The 16,870-nt window shown below is 43.4% G+C and overlaps 1 protein-coding gene across 5 annotated transcripts in view; it reads left to right on the forward strand.

Moving 5' to 3' along the window:
* JPH1 (junctophilin 1) overlaps window positions 1-16,870 on the forward strand; it is a 214,017-nt gene that overhangs the window by 137,311 nt on the left and 59,836 nt on the right. For all 5 annotated transcript variants that reach the window (XM_079901145.1, XM_079901143.1, XM_079901142.1 and 2 more), the window contains one exon: window positions 3,875-4,634. In XM_079901145.1, the coding sequence (XP_079757271.1) occupies window positions 3,875-4,634 (760 nt within the window). The remainder of the gene's footprint in view (window positions 1-3,874; window positions 4,635-16,870) is intronic.

Below are 16,870 nucleotides of genomic sequence, written 5' to 3' on the forward strand. Positions count from 1 at the left end.
AAACACTTTAGAAATGAACAATGGAGTCTACGTTTTAAAAAATACAATTGAAAGGTATAGTTGCTAAGTTAACAGCTACTTTCCTCCTGAGAATGGCAGTACGAAATCGCCGGTTTGCACTAAGGTGTATGACCGAAATGGTATGCTGGCTGTGAGCAAAATTCACCTTGTTTTAATATTTAAACAATATTTGCAAAAGAAATTTTGTATATAAGAGGGCAGAGTTCCCTTTTTTTTTTCAACCAGGAAACATATTATTGAAACAGGTATCAAAATCTGATGAATTTCCTTTTGTAATAAATTGAGAAGCATGCATGTCTTATGCTTTGGCAAAATAAATTTTCTTATATTAAACAATCAGTTAGTTGAAGAGGGTTGTAGGAAGCAAGGTCACATTTCAGAATTCTGCAGCTCAGAGTTGGAGGATATTAAAGGGATCCAGTTAAAAGTTTCTCCAGCCCACGGCAACCCCAGTCAGGCCACTGCTTATATAAAAGCTTATACAATTTGTACACTTCACTTACTCAGAACAGTTGGGCCGTGTTTCAAATGCAAAACGGCAGAATGGTAGGATTTGCTAAAAAGGACATCTTTTCATCCTACAGTATAAATGAAGGATATGGTTCTCATGGATTAAAGGCGGGGGGACTTAAATACTTGTATATGGGCTGCATGAGTTTCAAGTTCCACAGTAATTAGGGCCCTTAAATGTTCTGAATGGGCATAGAGTGCCTTAGGTTGACAGCCTTACAAACATGTTAGCTTGTGATTGGATTTTATTGGAGACCCCGGGTCTACAATATAACTAAATTCCATGCTCGAAAGTTGGAATACAAAACTTATCTTTCAAATGTGTGCATTATTTTATAACCTTTCAAGAAGGCCATGGATAGTTCTTTTACCACAGTATTTGGAAGGCTAAAAATAAATGTCTTCTTTCAAAGTTACTACTCATTAAACAAAATCTCTTGGTTTAGAGTATTCACTATACCTAGCAATCTATATATATATATATATATATATATATATATATATATATATATGTAGCACAGTAAAGGTCCTCTATGTATGTGTTGTGGAAGCTCAAATAAGTGTCTAGGATGAGGGTAGATAATCAGCATCTTGTTTTAAAACTAACTTTTAAAAGAATTTTTTAAAAACCTCAAAATTTGGCATCACTGTAGGACTGTGGTTCTCTTTTTCTACCAAAAACAAATCTAATATGCTACCAATTAGGAAGGGGAGAAAAAACTCTTAAAAATCACTATTGAATTCCTACTCTGTGTTTTTCTTTCGTATGCCAATCAGTTAATTAGAAAGTCCTGAATCATAAAATGGGGGTCTAAATTGAAGTGTATTGCTACAACTTATTTCATACAAAGATTTTGGCCAAAACAGGACATATCACTTCCCCTATTTTTACTTTTTGCCTCTGCACCACAAGTCCATCCCTAGCTACCCTTTCAGACCTAGGGAAAATCTGATTCCATGTATTTTGTGGTGGCATTAAACTAGAGGAAGGAAGCCATAATTCCATTGACAAGTATCACTCGGTTTATTTTATTAGTGATTTGTGTGTGAAGTGTTACTGAAATAGAAAGCCCCTGAATATTAAGAATAAATTAGTACCATGCTCATGAAATCCAAGTCTAGGTGCCCAGAATATTTGGTGCAAATTCTGAGCCTGCTGTGGTTCCTTTTTTCACCTGTCATGAAGCTATTGAAAATATCTAGGAAGACACATTGTTTTGTTAATTATATGCATACTTGCACATGCACATACCCATTCACAGCATGTAGATTTAAGTTTGGCATAATAAAGTCTAAATTTGACTGGTATTCTTTCTGAACTGGATGCCTTCCACTACAAGCTTATTTAGTGAAAATGGCCATATCTAGAAAATCAGCTCCCAGACACAGAATCATAGAACATAACTTCAAACCCATGAAAATAATTTTTAAACGTGTGAACTATGCATCTATATTTAAGGGATTGCGAGGAACTAATTAGAACTTTATTTGAGCAGCAGGGAGCAGGTGGAAACCACCTGCTTCATAAAGAACTAGAGGCCCTTTTTTTGCTAGGTTCATTGACTAAACTAAACCTGTTTTAAATTTCAGATGAGCCACTAACACTTTGACTGTAAATTGGTTTCTAGCAATTCTGTGGAGGAATTCTTCCATATACTGTTCCTCAACAGAATAGGATGGGAATATAGCCAATGCCATTGTTCTGCTTCTCAACTGGACAGTTAAGCAACACCCTAAACTTTCTAATTATTGCTGTTGCCTTAAACCACTTAGAGTTTTCAAGCAATACGTCGTTGGAAATTCTAAATACTTTTTGGAGATAGCAGTTTAAGGAAACTAGCTGTTAATTTCCCTTCAGTGTTAGGAATTCCTAAGACAGTATGGTTGCATTTTAAAAGTGTAAATACTTCTTGATATCAAACAGTATGTTGGAAGTTGTTCTAGCAAAATTAACTTGTCATTATGTAGAAGGATACAATTATAGCATTCCTTGCTTATTTAAACAACGTATTTAAAAATAAGGTAGTTTTAGTGCGTGTAAGTCAGGTTGTATAACTTTTATCTTAGAACTTAAAATTTTATCAGGAAAAGGGAAAGTAAGTTGCAATTTCCTAATAATTCAATTTCCTTCCCTGTTAAAGAAATAAATATTAAGGAAATAATTCAGTTTCCTTCCCTGTTTGGAGATGGCTAATATTCAGTAGAAAGCTTCTTGATCTGAAATGTTCTATTTGACTATCTTATCCTTTGGGGTTTATGCCCACCTCCTCAGAAGTTCTTAGGTGTCAGGTTAAGATGTTAAGACCTACCCAGAATATGACATTCACAGTACCAGACCCACTTCATATTTCATTGTCTCCCTGCTACTGTCTATTTATATACCAAAAATATATCAGAATGAACAGAAAGCGACGGTAGTCTTGAAATTAGTCAAAACTTTTGACTTTGGAGCCATTATGGCTTTAACTTTTAAGTGCAGTAATCACCCCTTGTTAACACAATGATATAAAACTATAAGCAGCACTTCTCGGTATTTTAAAAATAACTATGCCATGCAATAGAAATCTTTTCACGGCAATATAAAATGGCAAGGTAGCTCGGTATAATCAGAAACTGAAAGAAGTCAAGACAGACTGTTATCATGATTGGTGTTCTGTGATATTGTGAGTTAGGAATAATAAGTAATTACATCTTAAAATTTCTACATAGCTTCTTTTGGGGGATATTTTAATTTAAAATTTTCCTTTAATTAAAAGGAAATGAACTTGATGTAGAAGAGAAAATTCTAAGTTCCCTAATCTTAACATTCAGTTCCTCCTAAGGTATTTAAAAAGCTGCTCCAGATTAATTTTTAAACGTCTCTGCTAATTTATTTAATAGAAAAACGTACTGAAAACAAATGCTTTCGATTAGAGATTATCCTTTTCCTGAGAAGGCATAATATTCATTGAAAAAGTGATCTGGTGTCAACAAAGTTTTAGTGGACACTGTCAAGCACGCCTTTGCCCTGAGATGAATTCCGTAATGCTAAGTGTGGAAGTTTTCCTCTGGCCGTATCTCAGTTTTCCCAAAGGTAAACAGTGCACGCTTTTTAGCCACCACAGCTGTATACAAAAAGCCTACATACAATTACAGAAAAGGTCTAGGCACAACATCTCAGGGACGGGATTCACAAATGGAATTTTAAAAGCATCCCTAAGAGTTGACTGGGCAATGTGCGGGATTAAACCTTGGGCCGCCGGGCCTGCGCGCAGGGCTCTAGCCGTGCGCGCCCCGCGCTCGCAGGCGCCAGCGCCTCCTCTAACCCCAGACTTACGCTGTGCTCTCTTGCGGTCTCTCGAAGGTACCTACCAGGGCCAGTGGGCCGGCGGCATGCGACACGGCTACGGCGTGCGCCAGAGCGTGCCCTACGGCATGGCCACGGTGATCCGCTCGCCGCTGCGCACGTCGCTGGCCTCGCTGCGCAGCGAGCAGAGCAACGGCAGCGTGCTCCACGACGCCGCGGCAGCCGCCGACAGCCCGGCCGGCAGCCGCGGGGGCTTCGTGCTCAACTTCCATGCAGACGCCGAGCTCGCGGGCAAGAAGAAGGGCGGCCTCTTCCGCCGCGGCTCCCTCTTGGGAAGCATGAAACTGCGCAAGTCCGAATCCAAGTCCTCCATCTCCAGCAAGCGCAGCTCGGTTCGCAGCGACGCGGCCATGAGCCGAATCAGCTCCAGCGACGCCAACTCCACCATCAGCTTCGGCGACGTAGATTGTGATTTCTGCCCGGTGGAAGACCACGTGGACGCCACCACCACGGAAACCTACATGGGCGAGTGGAAGAATGACAAGCGCACCGGCTTCGGCATCAGCGAGCGCTCCAACGGCATGAAGTATGAAGGCGAGTGGGCAAATAACAAGAGGCACGGGTATGGCTGCACCGTGTTTCCCGACGGCTCTAAGGAAGAGGGAAAATACAAAAATAATATTCTGGTCCGTGGAATAAGGAAGCAGCTTATACCAATAAGAAATACAAAAACTAGGGAGAAGGTGGACAGAGCGATCGAAGGCGCGCAAAGGGCAGCCGCCATGGCGAGAACCAAAGTGGAAATAGCAAATTCAAGGTATGTACGCACAGGATGGGTGGTTCTGCCCGGGTCCTTCGCAAGAGTGGAATATCAGATAATATGTTTGTCAGTCATTTGGTGACATCACCAAATAGGTTCTACAACTGCCGGAATCAAAGGTGGAAAATGATTAAGCCCAATAGAATGAGTCAGAAACGTACCTGCACTCTTCTGAAACTTTCCGCCCTCCAAAAATGTCGAAGGCACATTGCGGTTCCCTTCCTCATATAAATTACTTCCCTAATACTGAACGTGATGGAGTTGACTCAGAGCCTGTGTACATTTCCCAGAGTCCAGAAAGTTACTTTTTTTAAGAAAGAAAAGTACCCCTGAAATACTTCCAGAGAGTGCACAGTGCTTTTGTGTGCTGGAAAGAAAATACCATTCACATGGAAACCCACCTAGTGTAGGTGAGTCCCTTTATTCTAATATTAAAGTTGGAGGTGTGTACAACTCTGCCTTAGAAAATTATCCTAATTTATAATATTCAAATTCTGTTTATGGATGCCTTATAGGTGAGATTGGTTTTGAGAAACTCACCAGGATTCAGATAAGGCAGAAATGTAAAGCTACGTGACAGAATCCAGCAGACATTCTTTGAACAGCAAAGCTTACCTACATGGGAAAGGCAGAGTGACCGAGGCTCGGCAGAATCCCCCCATTCTATGCAAGAAAGACTAGATCACTGGTATATTGAAAGGAAGGGGGTGGGGAGAGCCTGACAAAGGCAGATGGGACTGTCAGTGTGCCAAGGTTAAAAGAAAGAGCGGCAGAGGAGGGCTGGAGTGAGTAGGACACAGTGGTGAATAGTAGATTGAGAAGTGAGGTGTATGTGGGCACGCCCCTGAAGTTCTACCCATGATAGCCAGGTTCAGGCATCCAACCAGGGCATGGAGAAACCGACTGGGAATAGAATTTTACTAGGGTTGGATGTCATATGTTAGTCAAAAAAGAAAGTGGGACGGTTATACGTGGAAAATTTTATTCTTAGGCTCATTTGAGCAGGTACTGACTGGCCCTAGTTTCGTGTGATTTGAGACATAACGTTTATCGTAGAATATTAAAAACCCTTGTCCTGCTTCAGTACTATCCTCGCATTGAAGTAAACCTTCTTGCGAAACCGCGAACTCTTAGCATGTCTTCAGGCTTTTATTCTTACCATTAAATTAATGAGCCCTCCCTTTTCTTTGGTGGAACCATGTGAAAATTCTGATGTTCAAACTTTTCGATGTACAAAAAATGGCGATTTCATATTGTTCAACTTAATACTTCTAGACTTCTGAAATTCTTTTTTTTTTTAATTAATTTATTTATTTATGGCTGTGCTGGGTCTTCGTTTCTGTGCGAGGGCTTTCTCCAGTTGTGGCAAGCGGGGGCCACTCTTCATCGCGGTGCGCGGGCCTCTCGCTATCGCGGCCTCTCTTGTTGCGGAGCACAGGCTCCAGACGCGCAGGCACAGTAGTTGTGGCTCACGGGCCTAGTTGCTCCGCGGCATGTGGGATCTTCCCAGACCAGGGCTCGAACCTGTGTCCCCTGCATTGGCAGGCAGGTTCCCAACCACTGCGCCACCAGGGAAGCCCTGAAATTCTTTTTTTTTTTAAATGCCCCTATTTTATGGCTGCTGTTTACTTCTGAGTGTCTGAAACGCTAATTGGAAAGTGGAGGCGGTCTTGGTTTTTGTATTATTTTTAGATATATATGATATTAAAGTGTTCAAGATTTCCGTGTTTATCCCAAACCCAATTTTAAAGTTAATATTGCTCGTTAATTGGCGCAAACTTTCAAGAACGGTCTCTGCTATCTGCTGAGCATCTTTTATTGTAGATCATGGTTTTCTCTGATCACCAGGCATTGCATCTACTTGCTTTTTACTTTGCTTGTAGATAGGATACTTGGCACATGTAACCTTGCCAGCTTCCATGGCCCTCTGATAACTTTTAGAGCGAATTGATATACTTTTCGTTAGGCCCTAGTCTCTAATTTGAAATGTGCTCTTGGATTCTTCCCTTTTGTTTTCACCTAGTGATAATACTAGAGGTAATTCAGTCTTGGCAGGTGGAAGATAAACCTGTGCGGGACATTCTAGCAAAGACCTTTCTTATGCTTGCTTTAATTATTGACTTTTATGATTAAATTGGACGAACCTACATAACAAAAAGCTGTGATGCAGAGATCTCTGATTTTACCGGTATCGTAAAACTCTTATCCAAGTTCTAGGCACAGTCTCTCTGTCGAAAGTCTTTTGGGGTGGTATTATGTAGTTTGGGAGTAGTGTGTTATAATAGTTTATAATTAACAGACATTTAGCTTAAGAGCTTGTACTTCTAGCTAGTTAACGCCTTCATAAAGATTTCACTTAGCTGTTTACAGAATGCTCAGTTCATTATGCTTAGTGATGTAAGCCAGTCAGAGGACAAATATATTGCATGATTGCACTTATAGGCGAGATCTGTAATGGTCAAACGCATAGAAACAGTAAAATGGTGGTTGCCAGGGGCTGAAGGGAGGGAGAAATTGGAAGTTGCTGTTCCAAGGTATAAAGCTGCAGTTAAACAAGTTGAATCGTTCTAGAGCTCTCTACAACATTGTTCCTGTAGTTAACAATGCTGTAGTGTGTGCTTAACGTTTTAACGGGGTAGATCTCATGTTAAGTGTTCTTACCACAAGGAAAAAACTGTTTTGATGACATGATAGGCAAAAAAAATTTTTAACGCCCGATTAACCTTTTATATTTCACTTTCACTGGTTTAGTGTCTTTCCAGATTCCTTGCTTTAATGACTACTTCAGATACAGAGTTTTGCAACTTGCTCAGTCCTTCCTGACCCTTCTAGCAGTTGTTATTAATGGTTTTTGCTTTTAGAAATATCAAAAGTTTAAGAAATAAAGACACTCTTCCCCTTCCCCTGCCCCAGTGATGGCAGAATAAGAACTAGAAAGTAAGACTCCTGGCAGCGGCCACTGTTGAAATCACTAGTTCAACATTAGCAACAAAGGGAGATGATCTGTTAATGGTTATTGACCACTTCAGATTGCCTCCCTGATAGTGTTATTGTTGTATCACTGTTATTTTTTATGCTACAGAGATCTTTGTTTGTTTCTGAAATCCCAGGGAAATGGATCCACTTTTTTTTTTTTTTTTTTTTTTTTTTTTTTTTTTTTGCTGTACGCGGGCCTCTCGCTGTTATGGCCTGTCCCATTGCGGAGCACAGGCTCCGGACGCGCAGGCTCAGCGGCCATGGCTCACGGGCCCGGCCACTCCAAGGCATGTGGGATCTTCCCGGACCGGGGCACGAACCCGCGTCCCCTGCATCGGCAGGCGGACTCTCAACCACTGCACCACCAGGGAAGCCCTGGATCCGCTTTTGCACCATCACCTTATTTTATCTGGAAACAAAGCCTAGCTTTGAGGGAAAATAATCACCTTCTGTGAAAATGGCTCCTCAAGGAAATCAGGAGACATGGAACCAGCCATCTTCGGCCCAAAGATTCAGGAAAACATGGTAGATCTGTGGATCTTTCCTTCATTGCAGACGGAGTGGTGTATCTTCCCAGTAAACACAGGAGGCTTATTTCTGAAGGCTTATTATGGACCCCTGTTTAATTCTTATAGATCAGGGAATATGAGGATGACAGAGAAGAGGTAGCAGATGGTAGAAATAATGCAGTAGAATCAGTAGTTACTGAACGTTTCCTAGCTAGTTTGGCCAGCACTCAAAGAGTTAAAACTTTACAAAAATTTTAAAAGAAGAGTTAAAACTTTAAGGGATGCTAATAATTTGCCAACGCCTATAACCTTTCTTTAGGTGTCTGTTCTAATTCCAAAAGTTTATATGATTTTATGTTAATAAGATTTTTTAAAAATGTTTTGTTCTCCTCTTGTCTTGGCCCAGAGAGTAAAAGTCATCACATGGGATTGAGAAAATGTCTCCACCTTGTTTAAGAAATGTGCAAGAGAAAGGGGAGCAGCTCTGAACATTTCAAGCTCCTCATGTTCAGAGGCAGAGACCGAGGCTCTGCCCAAGGTCACCCCACTGTCCCTGTCATTTCAGTCATTTTTCTCATTTGGTCATTTTTTACTCTGCTAACTCTTGTCTCCAGTAATTCCTTAAGACAGATGTTCAAATGACTGTTCCTTGAGAAAAATATTTTAAGGAGGGATTTTAAGGTGAGGCATTTGGTTGAGGCATTTAAGTGACCCTTTGAGAACCACACTTCCATGGAAACGAATAGATAATTTAGGGAGGGGTGTAGAGAGAGGAAGAGCTTTGTAGAATCTGGGCCTTAGAAAGGAGTAGTTATGCTAAAGGGTGGAAGAGGTGTGTTGAAAAGGATGGGAGAGCTCTGGCCTAAAGCATCAGAGAACCACAGGTATTTGTTTATACTTGCTTCGTTGTTATCAGATTAGAAGAAAGAAAACTAAGAAGGGAGGATAGAGCGGAGTGGGATAGTGACCCTTACTCACTAACTCTGGCCAGCCTCACTGCAGCTAGTCGGGTGATGGGCTGGGAATCCCCCAGGACCACTGTGAAGTGCCAGTGGTGGGTCAGGCTGACGAGTGGGGTGGAGCTGTCTGCTCCCAACCTCTCCCCCACCATTAGTGCCACTTCAGGTGGTAATGGCAGCACTAGACAGGGAATGTGCTGTCCCCTGCCCAGCCCTGCTGTGCTTGGGGAATGGAAGCAGCCAGATAGCACGTGGAGAAGTTCAGCATCAAGGGGTCTGGTGAGCTTGCTCTGTCCGTTTGCAGAACCAGAGACTGGATTCCCTGTTTGCCAGTTTTGGACTTACATATTAAAATGACAGGGGTTTTTTTTTAACCCTACAGGAAAAATATATTTCCCATACTTCTCTTTTAAAAAGGTACATTACAATTTCATGCCACTCTCCCCCTTTCCTCCATGCCCAGAATGACTCAGCCACTACAGCTTTCCTTCAGGGGAGTCTTTGCTCATCCCTCCCTCTGGCTGGTACCCAGGCCCGGCTCCCCTGGCCAGCCCCTCGGGCTGCTCCCCACTCTGCTTTAGACATAGAGCCTCTTCTTCACTGAGGGTTTCCCCACCCCTGCCCCTCCCACCCCACCCCCTCAGTCCAAATCCCCCCGTTGGTCTAAATCGTCATTGTATTTCAGTATGTTTGTATAATATCTCTTTCTCCAGCTTAGATTGGAGAGCCAGGCCCCGAGGGCAGCTGGGCTCACTTTTGTATTACCAGCAGCTAGTTGAGATCAGGGCACTTTTATAAGAGCTCTAGTAAATATTTGATGAATGAGTGAATCACATCCTCACTACTTTGGGTACGTACACTGCCAGTGTTTCTAATTCCATTTTGCCAGACATTTTTAAACCGCCGTTCTCGGACAGGAAACCTAGCTCTCACAGTTCATCACCCTGTAACCTGGCAGTAGTCAAGGAAGTGCAGAAAATGCAAAAGTATGTGTTAGACGTGCCCTTTTCCCTAATTAGGTCAACATCATTAAAGTGTCAGAACTAAAGCATAGCCAGGGAATAACAGCTTCTAGTTAAGCCAAAATGTTAATTCCATTCGTCATGAGCTGATCCAGTGACACCTGTGAGTGTCCGAGAAGAAATTTCCAGGAAGTCATCTTTTACTAACTACAATAACACTGGCCTATCCTACTTAGTTGACATCACCAAAATTTGTGATAAGGCAGAACATAAGAGCTTATTGTCTTTTTAAAAATCTGTTTGCTGAATATTCAGCTGTCTGTTTCCTTTTGAAAGGTTTTCTTGTCCAGCCATTTTTTTTTTTTTGGTCATTTTTCTTTAGCTCAAATAATAACATTCAGTGGAACAGTCCCTCACAAGATTACTTGACTACATTCACACCTATTAAAGCCCAGAGTCAGCCATGAGCCAGTGCACTTTGTGGATCCAAATTAAACGTATTACCACCAATTTTAGGTAGAAGCTCAATCTGCCGAGTTATTGTAAAGGGCAGGGAAGTTGAGGTCCTTAAATTCTGTTGGATAAAAGGTTTCTCTTTCTCTTTTGAAAATCGATATTATTATAGTTTATATTTTATCTTTATTTCTTTTCTGTAATATCAGAGGCTGTATCACATCTTTAAAAACAATTTTAGGTTACCTTTTCCATGAATGTTTTTGTTTCTTCTACTGGGGCTCTGGTTAATTTTCAACTATTAGCGTAAGTGATTTTTCATAGGAAGGCGGACTCCTTGTAATGCCTCATAAGTCACTTTAATGAAGAGACTGTTAAATAAGTAAAGAAATTTGAGGGGCACATCACCTAAAATGTGGGAATGTATGGCTGAGAAGAGCATCAGTTATTTTTTTTCAGTTGCGTCTCCCGTGTTCTTCCATATCTGCCTTTGCTGCCTGTCGCCCTTTTCCACCTGCTCTCACCAGCCCATGAGCAGATTCCAGAGTCTTGGTTAAAGCGCTCAGGCCTTGAGGTGCGGAAAAGCTTCTGTGTGTGGGGGCTGACGTTTGCCTTTTTCTTCACAGGAGGGTTGTTTTAAGGGTTGAATGAAAGAGTGAGTGTCATGGGACTTTAACCTGTAAATCCCTACATCTAGTTAATGTTTTAGAAAACGTGTCGATCCTACAAGTACCATTCCCCAAAGTGAAGGTTGATAGAAGACCAAGAAGCCAGCCTGAGATGGAGGTAAAGATGGAAGCAGGAAGGGAAGGAAGGCTTGGGAAGCGGAAATAGGGCTAAGCCAAAGGAACGGAGTTGAGTCCACCAGGCTTGACCACCTGTGTGCAGACGTGCGTGTCCAGACTCACCCCTTGCCCAGCCGCAGTCGGTGTGGAGTCAGTATATTGTCAACAGGCAATTACATTTTTTAAGACTGAAGAGAAAATGAGTAAGGAAATGGCCCCGTGTGTTTCTGTCAAGCTAGGCTGGGGTCCTGATCCTGAAGACAGTGGAGGATAACAAAGACTTCATCTTCATATTGTTTGGATATATTAGTGTCGGTCACCATCACCCTTTACGTGTGTTGTGGTTTCTGTATTGCACATCAAAGTTTGAAGTACATGTTTGTCGTTTTTACCAAAGATTGCCCATTTCCCATGGGAGCAAGTGAGGCACCCGCTCTAATTTCCTCACCTTCTTCTCCAGGCTGTTGAAAGAAAGACATGCTTCTTCCTATCCCGGGGCCCAGGACTTCTTAAGGGGCCGAGCAGTCACTGAGAATTCTGTGGGTGTGTGGAGAGAACAGCTGAAACCACAAAGATAACCTAGGCGTCAGCCCTGTCCTGCCCCTAAGCAGGGGGCAGAGCTTGGCTACAATGCTCGTCCAGAGGCCGAACTGGGAAGACGGAGAAAGCCCTTGCTCTGCTCTTCCTTCTCCTTCAGCTCTGATGTTATATCACCTGGTGGCTTAACAGGTCATTAACACATGAAATGGGAACACATTGTATCACGAGCACCTTATAAAACATTCTTAGGCCATCTCGTTTCTAAATATATTTCTTTAAAAAAATTCTTCAGCCAGCCCTCCCAGGGCCAGGCCCATTCAGAAACCCTGAGGCATTGAGGTGAGCCTGAGTTTTAGTGATTAACAGATAGGTCCAAGCAATACAGATTTAATGAAACTCAGTCTTGGGCCACCATGATATGGGAGAACCACACAGTTATCCAGGCTCTAGGGCCACTAGAAGCATTCCTTTTTAAACCCTGAACCGTGTAGGCGTGGCTCTCCGCTTGGAACAGGGAGGGCGAGGAGAATATGCCGTACGTGGTAGGAGTGGCACGGGTGGCACGTGAGGTCATAGTCAATTCTGCAGAGACCTGCTTGGTGGAAACCGGCTGTGAAGACTGGAGGGAAAAAAACAGTCCAGGGCGATGATAACCTAGGCTTGGGGGACACACGTTGGCCCGGGTTTTAACTGCAGAAATCTGAGTTTGCTCCAGACAGTCCAAATTTCGGCAGATTCCATCTCATTTAGCTGTGAAATAGGACACCTTCCTGATGTCGTCAATGTGGGGCATTAAGGCAGCAGCTACTTTTCACTACAGCTTCGATGAAGTGGAAACCACCCTGCTAAAACTGTTTTCCGGAAAGGCGGAGGTGTGATTGGGTTCAGGCCCCATCCCGCGTGCTCCATAGGAACGCTGGCTTTGTCCTGGAGAAGCTCTGCCTTGGGGCCAGTGGCAGGGTTCCGTGCGCATGCTAACCTAGCGGGGAGGCGCCTGCGAGCAGCAGCTGTCAGGCACCCTGCTCACAACTTTCCATCATGGATTAAGCTGACTCTACCAATCTCACTTTACTCAAGACACCAAACTGGACGCTTGCAAGACTAGTGCCTTGCAAATCTTTGAGATGCTTTTCTTATTATAGATGAAATATGAACATTGTGTTTAGGAACAGGATCCAACAAATGCCAAAGGTATTTATGTAAGTCACTCAGCCTTAGTCCAACGGCCTCTTGGGAGTACAACCTAATCAGCTTTTAATCATTTTGCCCTTCTGTTTCAGTGGGTGTTTCACATGTATTTGTATAATATGCTCAATTCAGAATAAGCTGCTTTATCAGAAATTTAATTAATGTGTAAGGAATCAAGATTGCCTCGAAAATAGTACAGCTCTTTGAAGTCAAATCTTCTTAGGATTTCCCTGTGCGCCCAAAGAAACTTATTCAAGCCAAGTACAATACAATTAATTTTTAATTCACTTTCTAGTATTTTAAAAATGATCCGTTGTGCCAGAGATTAACAAATCATTTTGTGATGTTTTTTCGTGAGCGTCTAAAAACTTTTAAATGAGGTAAAATGTTTTGCTGAATTTTACAGTTATCAAGTCAATCAAATTTTGAGCTCAGTTGCTTGGTCCAAGTGTCCATCTCAGTTTCTTTTTTTTTTTTTTTTTTTTTTTACATTGGTGAGGGAGCTTTTTGGAAGTAGGATTTCAAGATTTCATACGTATACTTCCATCTATGGGGGAAAGGTCTGAGATTCATAGGGGAAGCCTCTTCGCCAAAACTTGTTGAGAAGTTAAAGTTTAGGGTTCAAGAGCGAGGATGGTGGGGTGTCAGGTGATGGGGCTCCACCCACCCTCCACCAGCCCTAGTCACTTGTTCACGCCCCCTCCGGCTCATCCCAGTGATTTCAGAATCAGTTGAGCTATGGACTGACAGGCTCCCTTGCAAAGATGCAAATGCCCTGACAGTGCGGTACCTTTAGCCCTTATCTGTCGTCTGTTAACAAGTTAGTTAACAGTCTGGCCTGGATTCCCAGAAAAGACAGCCCATTTTATAAGGTTTGCTTCTTATCTCAGTGAAATATTAATTCCAGTCACTCACCGATTACATACTATGTAAATGTAAAATTATGATTAGGACCCTAGTCCTTTCTGTCACAGCATCTGGTTGGTACAGATTGAAAAAGCAGTTACCTATTGGATGATAGGCACCTTGCTGTGAGTTTAGGTAGCACACAGGAGGAGCTTAATCATAGGCCGGGGCTGGAGGCGAGATTCCGCAAGTGGTAGCAAGCTGGGAACCAAAGGATGGGTGGATGTTTTCCAGAAGAAGGTGGAGGATGGTGCAGAGGACAGTGGCACTCGTGTATTTGGCTGGAAAAGAGGGCGCTAGGTGGCGGTTGTTGAGAGATGAAGTGGAGAAGTAAGCAGGGGGCTCACGGACCTATAAGGAATTCAGGCGTTATCCCGAAGACAGAGGAGACCTGTTGATAGTTCCAGGCAGCAGAATTACATGATCAAGTATTAGAAAGATCACTCTGTTTGCAGGTGGTATAGAGATTGGCAAGTGGAAGGGGGCAGGCAATAAAACTGGAGACAGGTTAAGTAGTAATCGGCTGACCAGTAATCTAGGTAAGAGCCCATGGGGTGAGCTAAGCAGTGGCAGTGGAGGTGGGGAAGAAGTGAATGTATGGGCGAGAGCCTCCCAGGCAGACTCAGTAGGATTAGTTGATGGTGTGGTGAACCAGAAGAGTCAGTGACTCTGGTTTCTGGCCTGGACAGCTAGAAGGATGCTGGTCCTGTTTATTGAAACAAGGGACCAGGGAGGAAGGTACAGGTTTAAAGAGGAAGATGAGTTTGGATTTTTGTTTGTTTGTTTTGTTTTGTTGCGGTACGCGGGCCTCTCACTGTTGTGGCCTCTCCTGCTGCGGAGCGCAGGCCCAGCGGCCACAGCTCACGGGCCCAGCCGCTCCGCCGCATGTGGGATCTTCCCGGACCGGGGCACGAACCCGTGTCCCCTGCATCAGCAGGCGGACTCTCAACCACTGCGCCACCAGGGGAGCCCGGATTTTTGACTTCTTAAATTTTGAGATGCCCAAAAGACAAAAGGGGCCGTGGGCCTGGAACTCAGAAAGATGTGTACTTTATGTAAAGAGCTCAGACAGTAACCCTGAGGAACAGTGGCATTTAGGAGCCCTGCCACGAAAGAGGAATTCCTGTACATGATACTAGACACAGCTGTTTTTTAAGAGTTACCAATAAAGCAGTTCTCACGTCAAGTGCTTGGGAATCTGTTGCCTTATGACAATGCAATTCAGGTATCAGAACGTCCCTTCTTGAATTTGTGAAATTATACTTTCTAAGATTTGTGCTCAAGGGACATACCCAGCGAGCAAGATAGATCAGTTGGCCTGTTTCTTTCTTGGCAACGCACGGGAACAAAATATCACTATCAGAAATTATTATGCTAAAGAAACATCATTTGGCAAACGTTTATTTAGTGCCAGCTGTGTCCAAACATGGCACTAGGCCCTAGGAATACAGAGATGAATAAGAAACAAAACGTGTTGGTAAGACCAGATAGGCTGGCGGGTTCCTGTGCAGCAGGACAGGAGCTGGGAGCGAGGCAGGGCTGCAGGCTGGAGGGGCCCACCTGGAAGCACGTGACCCAGCCTGGGTGGTTTGTTGCAGACCTCTTCCCGTGCTCTTTGCACAGGCAGCTCCCTCTGCCTGGAATGGCCCTCCCTGCCAGGCCCCTTTCCTTTGCCTAACCCGTTAGTCTCTTGTGCCCACTCTCAAGATGCACAGCGGGCCCGGACTAAATTAAGAAAACTTAATAAAATGTCTCTTCAGATATGTAATGTCACCCCTAACAATAGGAATGTAAAGTAACGGAAGAATGTAAAGTACAGAAGAATTTTATAATGGGGAAGGGAAGATAACTGTGCTCTCTTTAAAAAATATTAACCTGTTAAAATACTTAAATTATTTTCATTTAAATCACATTTTTTAATTTAAATTAAGATTTCTGCATAGAGTCTGTAAGATGATTTTTGACGGTAGCAGGAATCTCACTAGCAGCCTTTGGATACAGAAACGCCAAAGGAAGCTGTTTAGCAGGTAGTGAATTTTTTGGCAGTGTTTCCAGATATGGAAGCAGTGTAGACACTCTAAACGGTTCCCCCGTGTATAGCATGCATCAGTGCAAGCGCCCTTCCCCTTTTGCTCTGAGGAGAGCAGTTGGGGCACTGCCTTTTAGCCACGTGCAGACAGACATGTCTTGAGTGGTTACCTGGTGCCTGGACCTGTGCTGTGAGCTTGTCATCTGTCATCTCACCTAATCCCCATGGCAACTCTGTGAGTAGGTAGGAAACTGAGGTATAGAAAGGTCACAAAACAAGTAGATGACCTATCAAGGGAGGATCCCAGACAGCATAACCATTGGAGCCCAAGGCTTTAACCTCCACAGGATTTTGAGAATTGGGGTAGGATTTTTTTTTTTTCTTTGACCCACATCCTGTCTCGGTTCCTAAAGGAAGATCTGTCTGGAAGCAAAATTATTTAGTCATATACTTCATTTGCCACTGTTTCCTTTAACAGACATTATTCATTCAACAGCCACAAACCTTGTGCAGGAGACAAACATAAACAGATACTGTCCATATAGTATCGTAAATGCTGAGGTAAAGCTGTGAGCGTGCCTAGAGGAAGAGGAACACCAAATGCACGTGGGGCTTACGGGAGTGGGGCTGAGCCTGTGCTGTGGAGGTTAGGCAGCAAGCAGACGGTGGCAAGCATGCTCCAGACCAAAGGAACATCCTGGGAGGCCAGAGTGGAGTGAACGTGCATGGGCTGAGTTCCTGCAAGCAGCGGGACTGGAGGGCAGCACTCCCCAGGCGTGCCCCATCCACCCCGAGGGCAGATCCCGGGCGGCCTGCTGAAAATTTCCTGGTCCTCCACCTGGGGCTGAATTAACTTTTCTTTGGCTGAGGCCCGGAGGTCTGCATTTCGCAAACTTCCCAGGTTACTCTCAGGCGCGCTGAAGTTT

This window comes from Stenella coeruleoalba (assembly GCF_951394435.1).
Source record: "Stenella coeruleoalba genome assembly, chromosome: 17".
NCBI lineage: Eukaryota > Metazoa > Chordata > Mammalia > Artiodactyla > Delphinidae > Stenella > Stenella coeruleoalba.